The 19,986-nt window shown below is 34.7% G+C and overlaps 1 protein-coding gene across 13 annotated transcripts in view; it reads left to right on the forward strand.

The window, feature by feature from the left end:
- The window catches only part of SEC31A (SEC31 homolog A, COPII coat complex component), a 64,529-nt gene that overhangs the window by 4,618 nt on the left and 39,925 nt on the right, over positions 1-19,986 (forward strand). For 10 of the 13 annotated variants that reach the window (XM_082652745.1, XM_082652746.1, XM_082652752.1 and 7 more), the window contains exons 2-9: positions 5,885-5,967; positions 6,603-6,726; positions 8,013-8,211; positions 10,157-10,252; positions 11,520-11,660; positions 13,033-13,175; positions 17,303-17,402; positions 19,718-19,879. In XM_082652745.1, coding sequence (XP_082508871.1) covers positions 5,889-5,967; positions 6,603-6,726; positions 8,013-8,211; positions 10,157-10,252; positions 11,520-11,660; positions 13,033-13,175; positions 17,303-17,402; positions 19,718-19,879 — 1,044 coding nt within the window. In that variant the 5' untranslated portion in view covers positions 5,885-5,888. The remainder of the gene's footprint in view (positions 1-5,884; positions 5,968-6,602; positions 6,727-8,012; positions 8,212-10,156; positions 10,253-11,519; positions 11,661-13,032; positions 13,176-17,302; positions 17,403-19,717; positions 19,880-19,986) is intronic. The other 3 variants (XM_082652743.1, XM_082652744.1, XM_082652740.1) reach the window with 2 other exon arrangements.

A 19,986-nucleotide genomic window follows, 5' to 3' on the forward strand; every position in this document is an offset into this window, starting at 1 on the left:
TGTTAAATACCTGATGATGTAGGAATTGGTCGTAAAAGTAAAAAATTAAGAGAACTGGGAAGTAAGAAGAAAATTGGATGTAGAATAAGTTTGTGGATTGCCTAATCTATAATGGCTAGGAGTCAAAGAACATTATTTAAAGCTGACAAATCAGTTAGTAGAAGTATAAGCATATTTAGCAGTACAAAGGTAAACACTGAGAAAGATAATACTGTGATTATAACTGTGTGATGCAAGAGAGGCAGTAAGATTATATAAGCTAATTTTGTTAGTGCTCATAGTAGTTAACTATGTAAAGAAATAGAGGATTAATAGTACTAAGTGAAATTATTTAAAATTATAGTAACAAAGATGGAACCAGAAACATATACTAGAACAAAAATACAAATCACTCATTATCAAAAAAATTAAAAATACACAAAAATAGATAACAGTGAAAGACATTTTTTAACATTATAAAACCAAACATAGCAGACTATGATAGAAATGAGAGTAACCATTTTTGTCATATCAGTAAGTTTTAAATACATTTATTAGCTAATCTATTAAAATTTTTTCAAATTGGATCACTAAGCAAAACCTGATTTTTTTTCACTGTATTCAAGATAGCCAGGGAAAACAAAATGGTTCAGAAGTTGAAAAGGCCAAAGAGCACACATAAAGGCAAATAAAAAGAAAGCTAGGCTATTGATCTCAATATGAGACAAAGTGAAATTCAGGCCCAAAGGCATTATTTAAGATGAAAAATATCCTGTAAAGCTAAAATATGTATTTGACAGTGAACATTTAGCATTGTGAATATCTGTCTGCCTATGTATTCAATATGTAAATATGTAACTATGTACTGAATAACAAAGTAACTTTCATAAAGCAAGTTTTAGGAGATACCAGGAGAAATAGGCACAAATGCACTAGTAGCAGGATACTTTTAATTTGCTGTTCTTGATCCAGGACAGATCAAGTGGGGAAAAAAATAATAATAAGTATATAGAAGACTTAAACAATTAAGTCAGTAGGATAGACTTGATTAACATATATTGAACTCTGAAAACAGAGCACCCCTTCTTTTTAGGTCTTCTGGAACATTCACAAAAACTTGCATAGGCCCCAAAGAAAACTTACATAAATTTCATAAAGAAGAAATAGTACAGAAAAATCACAATGCAGTAAAAATAAAGGCCCCTCCACTTGGATATTAAATTCAAACTGTTGTATCAATGGAGAATACAAATGGAAATTGTAAAATGGGTGATCATAATGATGAAAACACTAGTAATGTATAGGATCCAGTTAAAGCAGTGTGCAGAGAAAATTCAAAGCCTAAAGAAATAATAAAAATGGGTAAGTGAAGCATTTAACTAAAAAGTTAGAAAAAGAACAAAGTAAACCAAAAGAAGGTACAAGGAAGGAATTAATAAAAATAAATGCAGGGCTTCCCTGGTGGCGCAGTGGTTGAGAGTCCGCCTGCCAATGCAGGGGACACGGGTTCGTGCCCCAGTCTGGGAAGATCCCACATGCCGCAGCGCGGCTGGGCCCGTGAGCCATGGCCGCTGAGCCTGCGCGTCAGGAGCCTGTGCTCCGCAACGGGAGAGACCACGGTAGTAAGAGGCTCGCATACCGCAAAAATAAATAAATAAATAAAAAAAATAAAAAAAAATAAATGCAGAAATTAATGAATTCAAAAACAAGAAAAGTAGAATAAGTAAATCCAAAATTTGACTGTTTGTAAATACTCAGTAAGCAAGTCAGTAGCTAAGTTAATTTTTAAAAGGAGGGTAGGGGAAAACAAAACACAAATATTCTTAATAAATAAGGACTAATCACCATACACAGCACAAATTAAAAGAATTATGGGGAACTTCTCTGGTGGTCCAGTGGTTAAGACTCTGAGCTCCCAATGCAGGGGGCCCGGGTTTCATCCCTGGTCAGGGAACTAGATCCCACATGCCACAACTAAAAAAAGATTCTGCATGCCGCAACTACAGATCCCCCATGCTGCAACAAAGATCCCACATGCTGCAGCTAAGACCCAGCACAGCCAAATAAATAAATAAATATTAAAAAATAATAACATTGAATAAAAGAATCATGAGTCTACGTTTGAGTCTAAACAAATAAATTAGAAAATTGTAAAAAAAATAAAATAAAGGAATATCATAGGAAAATGTAATTTACAAAAAATGACCTTGAATAAAGAGAATTCAGGACTTCCCTGGTGGCGTAGAGTTTAAGAATCCGCCTGCCAATGCAGGGGACACGGGTTTGAGCCCTGGTCCGGGAAGATCCCACATGCCACAGAGCAGCTAAGCCTGTGTGCCACAACTACTGAGCCTGCATGCCACAGCTACTGAAGCCTGCATGCCTAGAGCCCGTTCTCTGCAACAAGAGAAGCCACCGCAGTGAGAAGCTTGCGCACCACAAGGAAGAGTACCCCCCACTCGCCACAACTAGAGAAAGCCTGCGCACAGCAACGAAGACCCAATGCAGCCTAATTAATTAATTAATTAATTTTTTAAAATTTCAAATAGATCAATTATCCATAGAAGAAATAGAGAAAATTACCAAAGGAGTACTTTCCCCCAAAAAGCACCAGACCCAGATGTTTCACAGGAGAATTCTGTTAAATCTTTAAAGACCCAGTAATTCCAATGCTGTTTTTGAAAGTGTTCCAGAACATAGAAAAACTCCCACATTTGTTATGAAGCAAGTATAACATTGATACCAAAACCTGACAAAGACTGTACAAAAGGAGAAAACTATCGATTGAATCTCACTTAAGGCTCTAGGAGTGAAACTTTTAAACAAACAAAATCTAGCAGCACAGTAGTAGAACAATACATCATGGTCAAGAGAAGTTTATTCAGCATATGAAAAGATGGTTCAATATTAGGAAATCTGTTAGTGTAATTTGTTTTATTGGTAGACCTAGGGAGAAAAATCATATGATCATCTCCAATTACCTAATGAAAAAGCATTTGACAAAATTCAACACCCAGTCGTTATGAATAGCATTCAGTAAAACAGTAATCATTGGCCATTTCCATATATATATATATAGTACAGATATAAATGTGTGTATATATGTATATATACACACAAAAATATATGTATGTATATCTCAAATTCCAAAACCATGCTCAGTGGTGATACAATAGGCTTTCTCACTGAAGAACAAAACAAGACAAAAATACCGCTGTTATCACTACTCTTGAATATGGTACCATTAGTACTGGCTAGCTCACACAAGAGAAAGATATCAGAGGAATGACAATTTGAAATGAGGAAATAACTGTCACTGTTGGCACATGGTATGAGTGTATATGTGGAAAACCCAACAGAATCTACTGAAGCACTACTTCAAGAAGAGAATTCAGTAAGATAGCAGAATTAAAAATGAATGTAAAGAAATCATTAGCCTTCGTATAACAATAAGAACATAGACATTATAATGGAAGGGAAAAAAGCCACATTTACAAACAAACCAAAAGAAAATACTTAGGAGTAAGCAAACCCAATACATCAAAAAAATTTCAAACGATACTGAAAGATAAAAAAGAAGGCTTAAATCAAAAGACAGCAAGTTCTTGATAGGAAGATTCAGCATTGTGTCAGTTCTCCATAAATTAATTTACTAATTTGGGTACAGGTTCAATAAAAAACACTAACGTTCTTTTTTTCTTCTAAAAACTAAACTAAAAAAAATAGTTTTTCTTCAAAAACTATTCTGAAGTTTAGTTTTAAAAAAAAAAGTAGGGTTTCCCTGGTGGCGCAGTGGTTGAAGAGTCTGCCTGCCGATGCAGGGGACACGGGTTCGTGCCCCGGTCCGGGAAGATCCCACATGCCGCGGAGCAGCTGGGCCTGTGAGCCATGGCCGCTGAGCCTGCGTGTCCGGAGCCTGTGCTCCGCAACGGGAGAGGCCATGACAGTGAGAGACCTGCGTACCGCAAAAAAAAAAAAAAAAAAGAATAAGCCATAAATGAATTTGCTAGAAGAAAACTATTGATGAATGTCTTCATAACTGTAGCATGCAGAAAGCCTTTTCTAACTAATCAAAATTCAGAAACCAGTTTTTTTAAAGTGAGAAATTTGACTGTGAAAAAATAAAAATGGTACACTGATACATTGGAATATTTTTTCAGTGCTAAAAAGAAATGAGCTATCAAGTCACAGAAAGACGTTGAGGAACCTTAAATGCCTATTGCTAAGTGAAATAAACCAATCTGAAAAGGCTACATGTTGTATGATTATAACTAAATGATGTTCGGGGAAAAGGCAAAACTATGGAGACAATAAAAAAGATCAGTGGTTACCAGGGAGGGAGGGAAGAGGAGGGACAGAGGAAGAGAGGGATGAATAAGTGGAGCACAAGAGAGTTTTTAGGGCAGGGAAGCTTCTGAATGATACTAAAACGGTGGATTATACATTTGTCAAAACCCATAGAACGTACAACACAAAGAGTGAATCCTAGTGGAAGCGATGGACATTGGTTGATAATGATGTGTCAGTGTTGATTCATTGATTGTAACAAATATACCACTGCGCTGTACAAGATGTTGATGAGTGGGGAGGCTGCGTTCGGGAGGCAAGAGGGCAAGGGAGGGAGGTATGTGGGAACTCTCTATACTTCTCACTCAAATTTTCTGTGAACCTGAAACTGCTCTAATAAATAAAATCTATTTTAAAAAAATGGAAATTTTGTGAAAGGTAAAAAAAAATAAGCAAAATCAAAGATAAAGTCTGATAGCTTAATAGAAAAATGGGCAAATGATATAGACAAGAATAGACGGAAAAGGTGACAGAGAAGGAAATATGGATGACCCATAACCATATAAAAAAAGATGTTCAACGTTATTTATAGTATGAGAAATGCAAATTACAACTATCCAGAGCTAACATTTTTCACCTATCATGCTGGTTACCCTGGAAGGTCTGTAGGGCAGCAGCTACTTATGGATTACTCTTGGGAGTATGAAAAGGTACAGTTGCCATGGAGGGCAACTTGGGAGTATCCATCAAAATTAAAATTACTTTTATCCTTTAACGCATCAGTTTTACCTCTGGAAATCTACAGCTTTCCTTGCCCATGAGTGAAATAACATGTATATATGGCCATTTATTTCAGCATTGTTTGTAAAAATAGCAAAAGATTAGAAACAGCTCAGGTGTTCATCAGTAGCAGGCTAAGTAATTAAATTATGGTACATCTTACAGTGGAATAGTATGCCATGTGAATGCATTTATGTAAAATAACAAATTTTTTTTTTATGCTATAGCACAGTACCTCCTGAATTTTTCTACCAGAGTAACTTTAACAGAGAATATATAAAATAATGGCATGTGGGTTTGTAACTTTGAGTGACCTTTCAAAAAAAATTTTCTGCTTTATCTTTATCAAATCTGTGGGTTTGCTTTATTCTCCTCTGTGTTAGCCTGTTTTAATTTAAATTAATTTTTCAAACTGCTCTTATTGTTGAGTAATTCTGCTCCAGGAAGATGCACTTTGTTTATTATGTGCCGTCTCTTACCCCTGATATACTGCCACCCATATTGTCTTGTCTGAGAAACATATTGTGTACCAAGATTAATTAACCAAATACTGTCCCTGTTTTTGCAGGTTTCTTTCCAGACTGATTTTTCAACTGAAGAGCTATAATCTGTAAACAGTTAGAATAGCCCTATATTTGTCTCAAAATAATTTAACAAGTTTCTCTTCTTTCTAATATTGAACATTTCCCAACAAATGATACGTAGACCAATTTGACTTACTGGCATTCCAGCACTACTAATGATGTATTGGTTTGTCTAGTATATTTCTATGTAAAAAAATGTTTCTTTGTTCCGTATTACATGTTTATTATATTTCTGTGTGAAATATTCTCTTTAGCAGGATGAAGTTAAAGGAAATAGATCGTACAGCCATGCAGGCATGGAGCCCTGCCCAGAATCATCCCATTTACCTAGCTACAGGTAAGTTCAACAGAGAGAAGATAGTATGAGTCACCTAATTCCTTCTCTTCCGCATCTGACTTATTTACACTTGTCCTTTAAAATTCAGTTCAAGCTTCATCTCCTCTAGAAAGTCTCTCCTTCCCTGGCGAGATAATGTCCAACCTTCGGATCAGCTGAGTTCTGTGCTTGTACATCATAGCATTAATCATGTGTCTTCCCCACTTCATAGAATTGTGCTTTATCTTTATTCCTCCAGTATTAAGCACAATAGATAACATGTAAAAAAGTTAATAAAATATCAGTTTGAATGAATGAAAAACAGTTTTGATGCTAGCATTTTTATATAAAAAGTTGGAGTTATATCATATGTAACTATAAGCATGGGGCTGTTTATACAGAGAGGTTTTAAAATATCTATAGGCTTAAAAAATTATCTTCACTACCCACTCGTACAAACATCATCTCTGAGCCTTGCATCAGAATCTTATTGCTATAGTAATTTAAGCATCTGCTCAGTGGTATATGTGCTGAGATTTCAACCACTAGTGCAGCATTCATGAGTGAGATAATTGAAAAGTGTGCATTATTTTGTATGGTTTTCTCTGAGTCTTTTATTTTTGCATGTGTAGTTACCATGAATGTATTTTCTGTAGGAACATCTGCTCAACAATTGGATGCAACATTTAGTACCAGTGCCTCTCTTGAGATATTTGAATTAGACCTTTCTGATCCATCCTTGGATATGAAATCTTGTGCCACTTTCTCTTCTTCTCACAGGTATGAGATTCAACCTTAAATTCACATGATTATTCAGTTATATGTTGTGGTTGATGCCTAGTGTGTCTACAAATGTTCCGTTATTAGAAACTGTAAGGAATACTATCAATGACGTGAAATATTTTGTGAAAAAATATGAGTGCATTTCTACGGAAGTAAAAGAAGTGTCTATCTGTTTTATTGAATTTTTTACTACTGACTGTTATGTGTAGGATAGGAAGGAGAGGCTCTAGTTTCTAGTATTTTCTTCTTATGATATAGTAGAGTTACTTTCTTTTATCTCCTTTATCTCACCTGTTTACAAAAAAAGGTAGATACGACTAGAAAAAGGAGTAGTTGGATGAATATTAAGATGTTAATAGTGATTTTCCCTGAATGGAGGTTGGTTTTTTTTTTCCCCTTGTACTTATCTATATTTAAAAATACATTTCACAGAGAATTTTATTGACATGATTTCTGATACAATAGGTGTTTAGATCACCTTTCCAAGTACTTAAGCTGTATTATAATGCAGAGAAGGACACTTTTCTTTGAGTAGTAAAATATGCTTTATTGCCTTAATAGCTTGGCAAGTTTTGGGGAAGAGTTTTACCTTAGCTAACAATACAGTTCAGATGATGGAGTCTCATGGGACCTCCCATAGTCTTCCAAGCCCTCCCACTGTGATGGGAACCCCAGATACCTTTTGTCTAGCAGTTTTTCTCCTCACCACCATTTGTCTTGTATATCTCCACGCTGCCACCTTACCAAACCATAATCTTTTATTCTCCACCAATGGGGTACTTGTCATAATAGACATAATTTTGATGTCACTTTTCTACTCTCAGAATACATTATTTTTCTTAGAAAATTTCAGATGACTCCCTTAACTCCTTTACTATTTAACAAGTAATTTGTTAGTACTTCTGTAGTCAAGTAAAATCAGGGAGGTGGTTGATTAGCTCTATTTTATAAATGAACCAAAGTAACTGGCTTAGGGTCTCACAGATTCTAAATGGTAAAACCATTCTTAAGCTCATATCTTTTGACACACAAATCAAGTGTACTTTGTCATATTAGCTCTACAAAAGAGTTTTTATACTCTTCAAGATTACAAAATGAAACATGTATGTATGAGTATAAATAAAAACTAAAATGCCATTTCACCAAGTTATGCAGTTACCAGAAATAGAGGAGAAGCAGTGTTTTTGAAGTATTTATGAAAACAATTAAATGTATAATTTCAGATTCTTTTCTACATTTATTTGACTTCAAAAAAGAGTTATTTTGCTCATTTTCTCTTAAAGGTACCACAAGTTGATTTGGGGGCCTCATAAGATGGATTCCAAAGGAGATGTCTCTGGAGTTCTGATTGCAGGTGGTGAAAATGGAAATATTATTCTTTATGATCCTTCTAAAATTATAGCTGGTGATAAGGAAGTTGTGATTGCCCAGAATGACAAACATACTGGCCCAGTGAGAGCCTTGGATGTGAACATTTTCCAGGTTAGACTTTTGACATTTATTCTTAATTCTTGAGATAATGTGCTGCTTATTTTATATAAGTATATGAATCTGCTGTGCCTCAGTCTTGAAATTGAAAGCTAAAACTGTGCCTGTGCAGATTGATGAGTGAGTGTATTTGTTTGAAGAATGGAGGGTTCAAGGGCTTCCCTGGTAGTGCAGCAGTTGAACATCTGCCTGCCAATGCAGGGGTCACGGGTTCGATCCCTGGTCCGGGAAGATCCCACGTGCCACGGAGCAGCTCAGCCCATGCGCCACAACTACTGAGCCCATGTGCCTAGATCCCGTGCTCTGCAACAAAGAGAAGCAACTGCAGTGAGCAGCCTGCGCACCACAACGAAGAGTAGCCCCCACTCGCTGCAACTAGAGAAAGCCAGTATGCAGCAATGAAGACCCAACACGGCCAAAAATAAATAAATTTTAAAAATAAATAAATAAAGATCTTGAATTATTAGGATACTTGAGTATAACCAGAAAATGAATATTATCTTTTTTTTATTTTTATTTTTTTTATTTTTTATTTTTTTGCGGTACGTGGGCCTCTCACTGTTGTGGCCTCTCCCTTTGCGGAGCACAGGCTCCGGACGCGCAGGCTCAGCGGCCATGGCTCACGGGCCCAGCCGCTCCGCGGCATGTGGGATCTTCCCAGACCAGGGCACGAACCCGTGTCCCCTGCATCGGCAGGCGGACTCTCAACCACTGCGTCACCAGGGAAGCCTGAATATTATCTTAAGAAAGTTTAAAATAGTTATTTTTCTTGTATTATAAATAGATACTTTGGGTATAGAAATATAGAAACCCTAACTTCTTCATTTCTGCGTCTACTCTTCAGATTAGATAGCTAATTCCTTTGTTAATTGGATTAATCAGCTGCTGATTTTTGGTTAGTGTCTTGTATCATAGGTGGCTACTACCAGAATTCCTCTGTTTTCATAGTTATATGTCAGTTGTTTATAGAAGTATTAATGAGAGTGAACAGTAAAGGATGAAGGTCAGTATATGAACCTCATTATCTTCCTGTACTTCATATCACAATTTTAGGGTCTTTTTGACCCTAAAATTGTGCCACCAGGAACTAGATTGAACATAAATGAAATGTAACAAGATTGAGCATAAATGAAATGTAAATACGTGAGGACAAACATAGAAAACAAATTTATGGTTACCGAAGGAGAAAAGGCTAGGGGAGGGCTAAATTAGGAGTTTGGGATTAGCAGATACAAACTACTTTATATAGAATAGATAAACAATAAGGTCCTACTGTATAGCACAGGGAACTATATTCAATATCCTGTAATAAACCATAATGGAAAAGAATATGATAATATATATATATAACTGAATCACTTTGCTGTACACCAGAAACTAAAACAACTATTTTTTTTAATTGAAGTAAATCAACTATACTTCAATAAAAGAAATTTTTTAATAAATAAATATGTGAGGATTTAAGACAAGAGATTTTGCTAGCCCTATCTTGGTCCAGCTCCAGAGGCTGGCTTTGAGGTATCCTGAGATAGATGCCATTATTTTAGGATTTGGCTATTTGTCTGAAGCAATAATTGGTGACTTATTTTTGTCTCCCACAACAGGTCCCCTTCCAGAGATGCAAACCACAAGCAGTAATGCCCATATAGTTGCATAATTAAGAATTTATCCATGCAATTACTTTTTAATGTCTTATATTAAAATGTCAGTAGATGTATTGTCTTTTTAGTTTAATAGAATTTTATAATGTTTCTTTAAAAAACTATATACATTTCAGATTGTTATGCATAGTTTTTAGGAATTCATACATTTTGCTTTTTTAATTAGAAAAATTATATGCCTTAAAACAGACAGGTCTTTCCACCTCTGAATTGGATTATTCTGAGTTCTCTTAATTATTTGTAAGTGCTATTTAGTTGTTAATTGTTTCTTATTACAGACTAATCTGGTGGCCTCTGGTGCTAATGAATCTGAAATCTACATTTGGGATTTAAACAATTTTGCAACTCCAATGACACCAGGAGCCAAAACGCAGGTATTACATTGATTTCAATGTAATCAAAAGAACCAAAATCAGTTTTTCTACACTTTGTTTTTTTCACACAGAATATATTTGTTTAAAATCAGTTTTTAAATGTCACTGATTTTCCTTCAACATAGTAAAGTATTAATAAATATGTTTCTTTAGAGTATCAGTGAATCCTTCAATAGTAAATATTTATTTAGCACTTACCATGTGCCAGACACTGTTTGATATACTAGACTTATGGTAGTAAATAAAATAAAGTCTTTAATAATTTTCTTAGGTATAATATTTTATATAGTTTAGTATTTTATATAATATGGTATCTTAACAATATCCAACCTTACAATAAAAATCATAGACTAGAGAGGAAACTTATTTTTAAAAAAAACACTCAACCTGTTTCTTATGTAATTCTAATAAGTTGAGAAAGAACAATCCTCCCCCTGCCTCCTTGAGTTTCTTTATGTTGTATAGACCAGTGGTCCCCAACCTTTTCGGCACCAGGGACTGGTTTCACAGAAGACAGTTTTTCCACGAACTGGGGTGGGGGGGTGGTTTTGGGATGATTCAAGTGCCTTATATTTATTGTGCATTTTATTTCTATTATTATTACATTGTAATATATAATGAAATAATTACACAACTCACCATAATGCCGACAGGAGGTGGAGCTCAGGCAGTAATGTGAGCAATGGGGAGCAGCTGTAGATACAGATCAGATGAAGCTTCGCTCATTCACCCGCCGCTCACCTCCTGCTGTGTGGCCTGGTTCCTAGCAGGCCGTGGACTGGTACCGGTCCGGGGGTTGGGGACCCCTGGTATGGACTATTCAATTTGAGTGGCCATTATAACGGGCCCTAACATTTTGGCGATCTGAAAGGTAGCATAATAATAGTGTGTGGCCTACCATTTATTAAAGATAGTTTTCTAGGTCTAGGTTGTAACTTTTGCTCTGCTTAGATGTCTGTCATATTGACCAGCATCTACTTTGTGGTCTGTTATCTACCTTGGAGCAGTTGCAAAGTAAAGAAACAGTGCTTGGTTTGTAACAGGAGCTTAATGAATGCCTGGTGATAAACAAGGTAAAATACTTGAATTGGCATATACCTGAGCCTTAAACTCTATTGCATGATGTTGAGAACTTAAAAATATAAAAATAAATTTTTGGAATGAATAGATCCGATTTTTAAGTAATCCAGTTTTTAAAAAGAATTATATTTTGTAGTTAAATTTGATTATTACTGAGAAATGGCTTTTAGTAGTTTATTCCTTATAGCCCCCAGAAGATATCAGCTGCATTGCATGGAACAGACAAGTTCAGCATATTTTGGCATCAGCCAATCCCAGTGGCCGGGCCACTGTGTGGGATCTTAGAAAAAATGAACCCATCATCAAAGTCAGTGATCATAGTAACAGGGTAAGTTTGTGATTGATTTGTGACAAACATGTTTTATTCCTGCTGTAGCTATTCCTATATAGTTTGTCAGAGTAGGCAACAAATCAAATTTCTATAAAGTCAAATCCTGTCTTTTTATGGACCAATCATGTTGGAATGAGAGGTTTCTTCCTTTGGGGAAAATAATAAAATTCCTACTAAACCACACTGGATATATTAATGATGAAGAAAAAGATTGGTTAATCAAGGGGGTTATTCCATGATATACTGGTTGTTTTGCTTTGCTAGCTGTTACAAAGCATTATAGCAACTTTTTAATTCATCTTTAGCTTTCTCAAGAATGTAAAAATTTTCCCTGCTAGTAATTTTATGACTATGAAGCTGTAGTTTCCAGACTCCTGGCTTCATCTTTTCTGATTAGGCACTGCTAAAGTGAGCTGATGTTCTCCCACTTAACACAGTATATGCTGTTGTATAACACATTACATTTTCAGCTTTATAGATTCATTAATATTATGTCATCATGTGCTATAAAGTAATTTAGACACAGTTTAGGCTTTGTCTTGTTAATTTGTTTTTAATTACATTGTTTAGTTGGACATTTAAAAAAAAACGAGTTTGCCTAAATCAGAGAATACATATATAACTTAAAAACAACAATAATAACAACAACAACAAAATTTTACAAGAATGTTTCTTCAGGGTATTATTTTTCAGTGAGTCAAAAATTTTAAAACAAATTTCAGTGGAATAAAGTATACAATAAACATTTCAGTCATCTTTTGGAATACTTAATAGTATCTGAACTTCCAGGTAGTTCTCAATAATAATGTTAATTTATCCCATGTGAAAATTGAAATAGTAGTTGTTGCTTTAGACACTTTATCTTGATTTTTATGGTGAAATAGAGGAAAGATATGAATTTTTTTGTCATTTAAATCTTATCTCTTTATTTTAATTTTTCTGAAAGTATTAAATTTTAAATTTATATAAAACTTTTCCCCTAGTTACAATTTTGACAGGAGATCTCATTTTTGGTATAGAATTATTCTGGCCCAGAATGATTTTATGTATCAAAGGGTTGGCTGAATTGAAAACCTTTAAACTTTTTATGTTTAATACTACTGTTTAAGAGTGTTTAATAGAATTTAATAGCTGTATGGAGTTTTTTAATAAACTGAAATTTTAAATAAATAGAAATAGATTAAAATAATGATTAAATAAATAAGAATTCTTTTTTTTAATAAGCCTGAGCTGATGTTTGGTACTGTTTGCTTTAACAAAGGCATATTCCTCATGTTCATTTTGGCTTTTCATAAAATAGTATGACTAAAAATAAATAAATAAATAAAATAGTATGACTGATAAAAATGTGAGCCTTAACTATGTACAGATGCATTGCTCTGGGTTGGCGTGGCATCCTGATGTTGCTACTCAGATGGTCCTTGCCTCTGAGGATGACAGGTTACCAGTGATCCAGATGTGGGATCTTCGCTTTGCCTCCTCTCCACTCCGTGTCCTGGAAAACCATGCCAGGTATCTTGCTGCTCTTCCAAAAACACTTAATTTGTGTATTTAAAAAAATGTATTTACTTACTACTTTGAATTATCAGATAATTTTTTTTTATTTACTTATATAGTTAGTTATTTTTGGTTGGGTCTTCTTTGCTGTGCACGGGCTTTCTCTCTAGTTGTGGTGAGCAGGGGCTACTCTTCATTGCAGTGCACGGGCTTCTCATTGCGGTGGCTTCTCTTGTTGTGGAGCACAGGCTCTAGGTGCGCGGGCTTCAGTAGTTGTGGCACACAGGCTCAGTAGTTGTGGCTCGCGGGCTCTAGAGCACAGACTCAGTAGTTGTGACGCACGGGCTTAGTTGTTCCGTGGCATGTGGGATCTTCCCGGACCAGGGCTTGAACCTGTGTCCCCTGCATTGGCAGGTGGATTCTTAACCACTGCACCACCAGGGAAGTCCCAGATAATTTTTTTAAATTAGGGAATCTACTTTGTCTCTGTCTTGTAAAAGTCAATGTAAATGGTTTATTTTTATTTTAAGCAATAGTCATCTGATATTCTATACCAAAAAATGGTAATCAAATCATATCACAAAAACATGAAAATGTGTTAATGGATTTTCCACTACTTATTTCAAATAACAGTTAATAGATCAAAATTCTAGTATATCACAACATTTTGGGACAACTCATGACCTTATACAGTTTGATCTTTATTTGGTTCATCATACTTATCAAGAGTCTTCCGTAACATTAAATGTCAAGCAACAATTGAAAAGTTTGTTTTATTTCTGAGTGTTTATCTTTTTTTTTTAACATGTTTATTGGAGTATAATTGCTTTACAATGGTGTGTTAGTTTCTGCTTTATAACAAAGTGAATCAGTTATACATACACATATGTTCCCATATCTCTTCCCTGAGTGTTTATCTTAATTTAAAAAGCAAACATTTTTGACAAATTAGGTGGTTCATTCTGCCTTTAATTTTAATAAATGTGTGGATGCTCTAAAAAAGGTATGAGAATTGTCTTGTGTTAGTTTTAGTAACATTAAATTTAGTTTGTGGGAACTCGCTGCTGGTCCAGTGGTTAGGGGTCTGTGCTTTCACTGCAGGGGACACGGGTTCCATCCCTGGTTGGGGAACTAAGATCCTGCAATCCTCGCGGCGTGGCCAAAAAAAAAAAAAAAATTTAGTTTGTAATTACGCACATTTCCTATCATTAATATTCAGGTACCCAGGGAGTTCATGCACATTTGTTCAATGTTTTTAAACGAGAAACAAATCCCTTTTAATGTTATAGTACTTTCTAAGTACTTCGGGCTTTTTTCTTCTTTCCTGTTTGGGGATATGTAAACTAAAATTTTAAATTCCTTCACGCCTCACCCCCCCACCCCCACCCCCGCCCCCGCCCCGTAGTGGAATTACACACTTTGAGAAGTCTTAAGGTTTGTGACCTCTCCTTGAGCTTCTTATAAAGGAGAAAAGAGTTTGGTCAGAATGTAATCCTGTTTAGATATTATGCTTCAATAAGCTCTTTGTAAAGAAAGGATGATTCTGAGGTGTTTTAATATTTTTCTCACACTGGGTAAGGTTTTATTTATTCATTCAACACTTGCTTATTGAACACGTACTCTGTACCAAGCACTGTGCTAGGATTCAGTAATATAACAGACAAAAATTCCTGCCCTTTTATTACAGAGTATTGAGCAGAGTTCCCTGTGCTATACAGTAGGTCCTTGTTGGGAATCTGTTTTAAATATAGCAGTGTGTATATGTTAATCCCAAACTTGCAAATGTTAGCTTGATTTAGGCTCATAACAAACCTATGGTGTAAATACTATTATCCCATTTTACACATTGGAAATTTAAGCTTGGCAAGGCTAATAAGCTTGGCTTAGGTCTCAAAACTAGTCAAGTGCTGACTTCCAACCCATACATACTGATCCTAGTATCTATGGTCTTAACATTACATTCTGCTGCCAATTTTAGGAGTGGTCATAATTTAGCAAGATAGAATACCATACTGGGTGCCAGGAGCAAATCAACCTCACTAGTTCTCAATTTTCTCCCTCTAGTAAATGCAAGAGTTGGAGTATATTATGATTATAATATGATCTTTAAGGTCCCTTCCAGTTCTACAATTCAGTGATTTTAATACTTAGTAAGAACCTAAATGTTCCTTAACATGTGATATTAAATATGATATTGATTTCTTTAAAAGGCTTTCTTGACATACCTTGAAATTTTTGACATGCATGATTAGATTCTAAAGAGCGGAGACAATAAAAGTTCATTATTGCTACAATTGGGGAAAGTTGAATATGGACTCTAAAGTATTGCATATAAATGATAAATATTTTCAGTATGTAATTGTATTGTGATTATATAGGAGAATGTTCTTATCCCCAGAGATAAGTGTAGAAGTGACATGTCATAATAGCTGCATTTAACTCTCAAATGGTCAATATATAGAGAGAAAGAGAAAGACATAAAGTAAATGTGGCCAAATCAGTGAATCTAGGTGAGGAGTATAAGGGTGTATATCACACTATCCTTATAATTTTTACAAAGATTTTAATGCTTAAAAAATAAAATGTTGAAAAAAAATAATAAAATAAAATAAAACGTTGGAAACAAAAGGCATTCTTAAATAATTTGGGTCCTTTTCCTATAGCGTATTTTCCTGATTCTGAGAGGACTTAGATTGTAAGAAATATCATCAAATTAAAAACAACTTTTGGGGAAAATAAAAACAATATATACTTTGATGATAAAGTTTATCTGTATTTTGGAAATTGAAAAACTGTATCTTAGAATTACTGTAATGTTTTCAGGAAAATTTAAGATTATTAATTTGTATGTTTTTGTCTTAAGAAATACACAAACGTAATTCTAGTTTCTAGTGTTTTTCTAGTCCCTGTTATCTACTAGCTGTATTTCTACTATTTTCTAGTATCCAGTATTTAAATTGTAGTTTCTAGTATTTTTCTTCATGGTCTGGTAATGTTAACTTTCCTTCTTTAATCTCTAAACAGCAGAGGCATGAATGTAGAAAAAACAAACTATTATATAGCACTTTTTTCTGGATGGTGGGATAGAGGGGTTTTTTTTATTTTTACAGGGGATGCTAATCTGAATTTTCAAAATATCTACCAAAAATACTACTCTGTTTATACTTAGTATAAAAAATCCAAAGGATATTAAAACACAAAAAGAATTATAAAATCAAATCTTTAGTATTTAGATCTGTAATATTTCTTTGTGAGGCAAATTTAAAATGCTTCCTTTCAGTTAAAAAAAACTCATGTAATAGGAGAACTACTCCAGTAACGAAAAGTAGAAAGTTAGTAAACAAAGAGTAGAAAACATGAAATAGATTTCCTACCCATCCATAGGTAAAACTTTTATTGTACATATCCTTATATATACATAACCCCATTTATGCAAGTATTTAATGTAATTATATGTTTTATACAAATTTATGTACAGAGTTAACCTTTTTTCATTGGTGAACAGTGTATAATAATAAGAAACAGATTTCTACAGCATAATTTTTTTAACATCTTTATTGGAGTATAATTGCTTTACAATGGTGTGTTAGGTTCTGCTTTATAACAAAGTGAATCAGTTATACATATACATATGTTCCCATATCTCTTCCCTCTTGCATCTCCCTCCCTCCCACCCTCCCTATCCCACCCCTCTAGGTGGTCACAAACCACGGAGCTGATGTCCCTGTGCTATGCAGCTGCTTCCCACTAGCTATCTATTTTACGTTTGGTAGTGTATATATGTCCATGCCACTCTCTCACTTTGTCACAGCTTACCCTTCCCCCTCCCCATATCCTCAAATCCATTCTCTAGTAGATTACAGCGTAATTTTTAACTACATATTTTCTCCTTAAAAGATGATCTGCAATTTATTATTACGCTGTCCGTGTTATTGGGCATTTGTTTTCATTTTTTGCTGTCATATACTGCATACTGTATTGAGTATCTTTGTAATGATCAAAGAGCATACACATTGCTAAGTTGCTTTCCAGAAAGATTATATGAAATTATACTTCTCTTAGCAGTGTGTGTCTCCAAAACCTAGAGAAAAATAATTTGGTTTTCTCAAGATTAAAAATTTCTTCATCTGTGTTTCTTACAGGGGGATTTTGGCAATTGCTTGGAGCATGGCGGATCCTGAATTGTTGCTGAGCTGTGGAAAAGATGCTAAGATTCTCTGTTCCAACCCAAACACAGGAGAGGTATGGGGAGGAAATGTTTCTCAAACTTACAGCTATTATAATATTTTATCTCTGGTTGAATAAGAAAATTTCCATATGAATTCTTTAGTACATGATTAAAATTAAGAACGTGAAAGTAGACGGAGGTGTATGTGAAATGTAACTCTAGCAGAGATTTTATTATGAGCATTATCTAAGCTCAGCTGTTTCATCTGGGGATATCAATCATTGAAATAGTGTCTTTGAACCTAGTAATCACCCCCCACCCGCCATTTCCAATCAAAGGTGTTTAACTAGACTCAGAAATACTTGGTTTGATTTATTTAATGTATTTTCTGGAAATAAGTGTCCTCAAAGTAGGAGTGTTCAAGGTTTGGGTCTTTTTCTTGCTTTACCTTTCCTGAAGATCCTCTTTGATTTTTGGAAATCAGTGGATGCAGGTTTTTAATCTCTCTTCTGAACTCTACAGCAAGAATATAATACTTTATAATAAAATATTTGTCATATGTTCTACCCATGGAAACTTAGATGGGGGATTTTACCTTATTAAATATAAATATTATATAAATATAATTTCATTTGCTTTGGGTTGTGGGCTAAAAATCTCTTTTGCCTAATATTTTTCTTCTTCTTAATGGTTGAATGGTTTCCCTCTCTTTCACTAGTGGGCAAGGCACCATGGATTCTAATTACAGCTTTTAAACTTTTATTGCAAGTGCCTTCCTAGTTGCCCTGATGGTATGCTAGTAAAAATAAGTATCTTTGATGGGTATTTTTTTTGTTTTTAATTAATTAATTTATGTATTTATTTATTTTTGGCTGCATTGGGTCTTTGTTGCTGTACGCAGGCTTTTCTCTAGTTGTGGCGATGCGGTGTGCGGGCTTCCCATTGCTGTGGCTTCTCTTGTTGCGGAGCACAGGCTCTAGGCGCGTGGGCTCAGTAGTTGTGGCTCGCGGGCTCTAGACCGCAGGCTCAGTAGTTGTGGTGCACGGGCTTAGTTGCTCCGCGCTATGTGGGATCTTCCCGGACCAGGGCTGGAACCCGTGTCTTCTGCATTGGCAGGCAGATTCTTAATCACTGCGCCACCAGGGAAGCCCTGTTCGATAGGTTTTAATCTGTAACATTAAAATTAAAGCAAGCACTTTTGTTATTTGATTTGTGGTTTAAAGTTTTCAGTTGCAGTGATGTCTGTAAGAATATAGAAACATTAATGTTAGAGGAGACAAGAGAAAAAATAATAATTTTTGCTTCATAAGATTTGTAGACCAAATAATGAAAGTGTTTCATTTTACACTGCTTTCCCAAGTGAGTTCAAAATTCATGGAAATTACTGTTCTTTTTCAACTATGTAATTTGATAAAATGATTTTTTGCATATGCTTAGTTGTGTGTGCTTGGACTTTGAAGGAATAAACTTTTAGTGCATGCTGCAACTAAAAATTGTAATAGATTTTTATTCAAATGCAAATTAGGAATAGACAAGTGATTCAGATATCAAGAAGCTAATAGTCTTATAAATCAGTTTAAGCATCAAAGAGGAGCAGGCTAAATGCCTTTTCACTTTATTTTGTTTTCTTATAAAATAAAACATTATTTTAAATGTCAAGGAAGCCAAAGTTAAGTAAATTTGATTCATTTCTTAAAGCCATAAAACCTGTGCTCCTAAGAGCATCAGTTACCATCACACTGAGTTCGCAACAATTATTACATTATTACATTGTAAAGTTAGTAAACAATTATTACATTATTTATTTATTTCAGCCATTTTTAATAGTTTTTCTATATTCTTTTCCTTCTAAAGAAAACTGGTAATCCCAAATTCTCCTTTGATTCTGCAATAATAAGAATGATGTGTACATGTTTTCTCACTTGACAAGAAGCCAAACTTCTCGGTGAATTTTTCCTTCTCAAGAATTTTTTTTGAAATTTGATCTTCAAATAATCTAAACGTGGTTCTTTGGATCTTGGCAGGCAAAGTCGGTTGGCTAGGACCCCATCGATCTTTTAGAGTTCAGCAAGTTGACCCTAATAGAGTATTCTGGTCTTTCGGGTGCATCCTCTAGTACCATTTCAGTAAAAACAGGAAAACCTCATTTTTTAAGATGTACTTATTCCAAATCTGGTCAAAATTTTGAGCAGCATTTCTTTTTTTTTTTTATCATAATGAACTTTTCTTGTACTTTAAAGAAATTTTTACAATTGTTGTTTTTCCTGGCTGGATACTTTGTAAAAGGTAAATGTTTAATAAAGTTGTATTTGTTGATCATATTTATTCAGCTGTTTTGGCTATAAAGTGGCTATACTTTTTTCTGACTTTTTTTTTTTTTGCGGTCTAGGTGTTATATGAACTTCCCACCAACACACAGTGGTGCTTTGATATTCAGTGGTGTCCCAGAAATCCTGCTGTCTTATCAGCTGCTTCCTTCGATGGGCGTATCAGTGTTTATTCTATCATGGGAGGGAGTGCAGATGGTTTAAGGCAGAAACAAGTTGACAAGGTAATAAGAAGTGTTAAGGTTTTTTATTATAACACCTGAAAAAAATCATCTTACTGTGTAATTATTTTGAAAATAACTTTACTGATCAATGATACCAATTAATTGGA

The sequence above is a fragment of the Grampus griseus genome (assembly GCF_964374135.1).
Source record: "Grampus griseus genome assembly, chromosome: 4".
In the NCBI taxonomy this organism is placed as follows: Eukaryota; Metazoa; Chordata; class Mammalia; order Artiodactyla; family Delphinidae; genus Grampus; species Grampus griseus.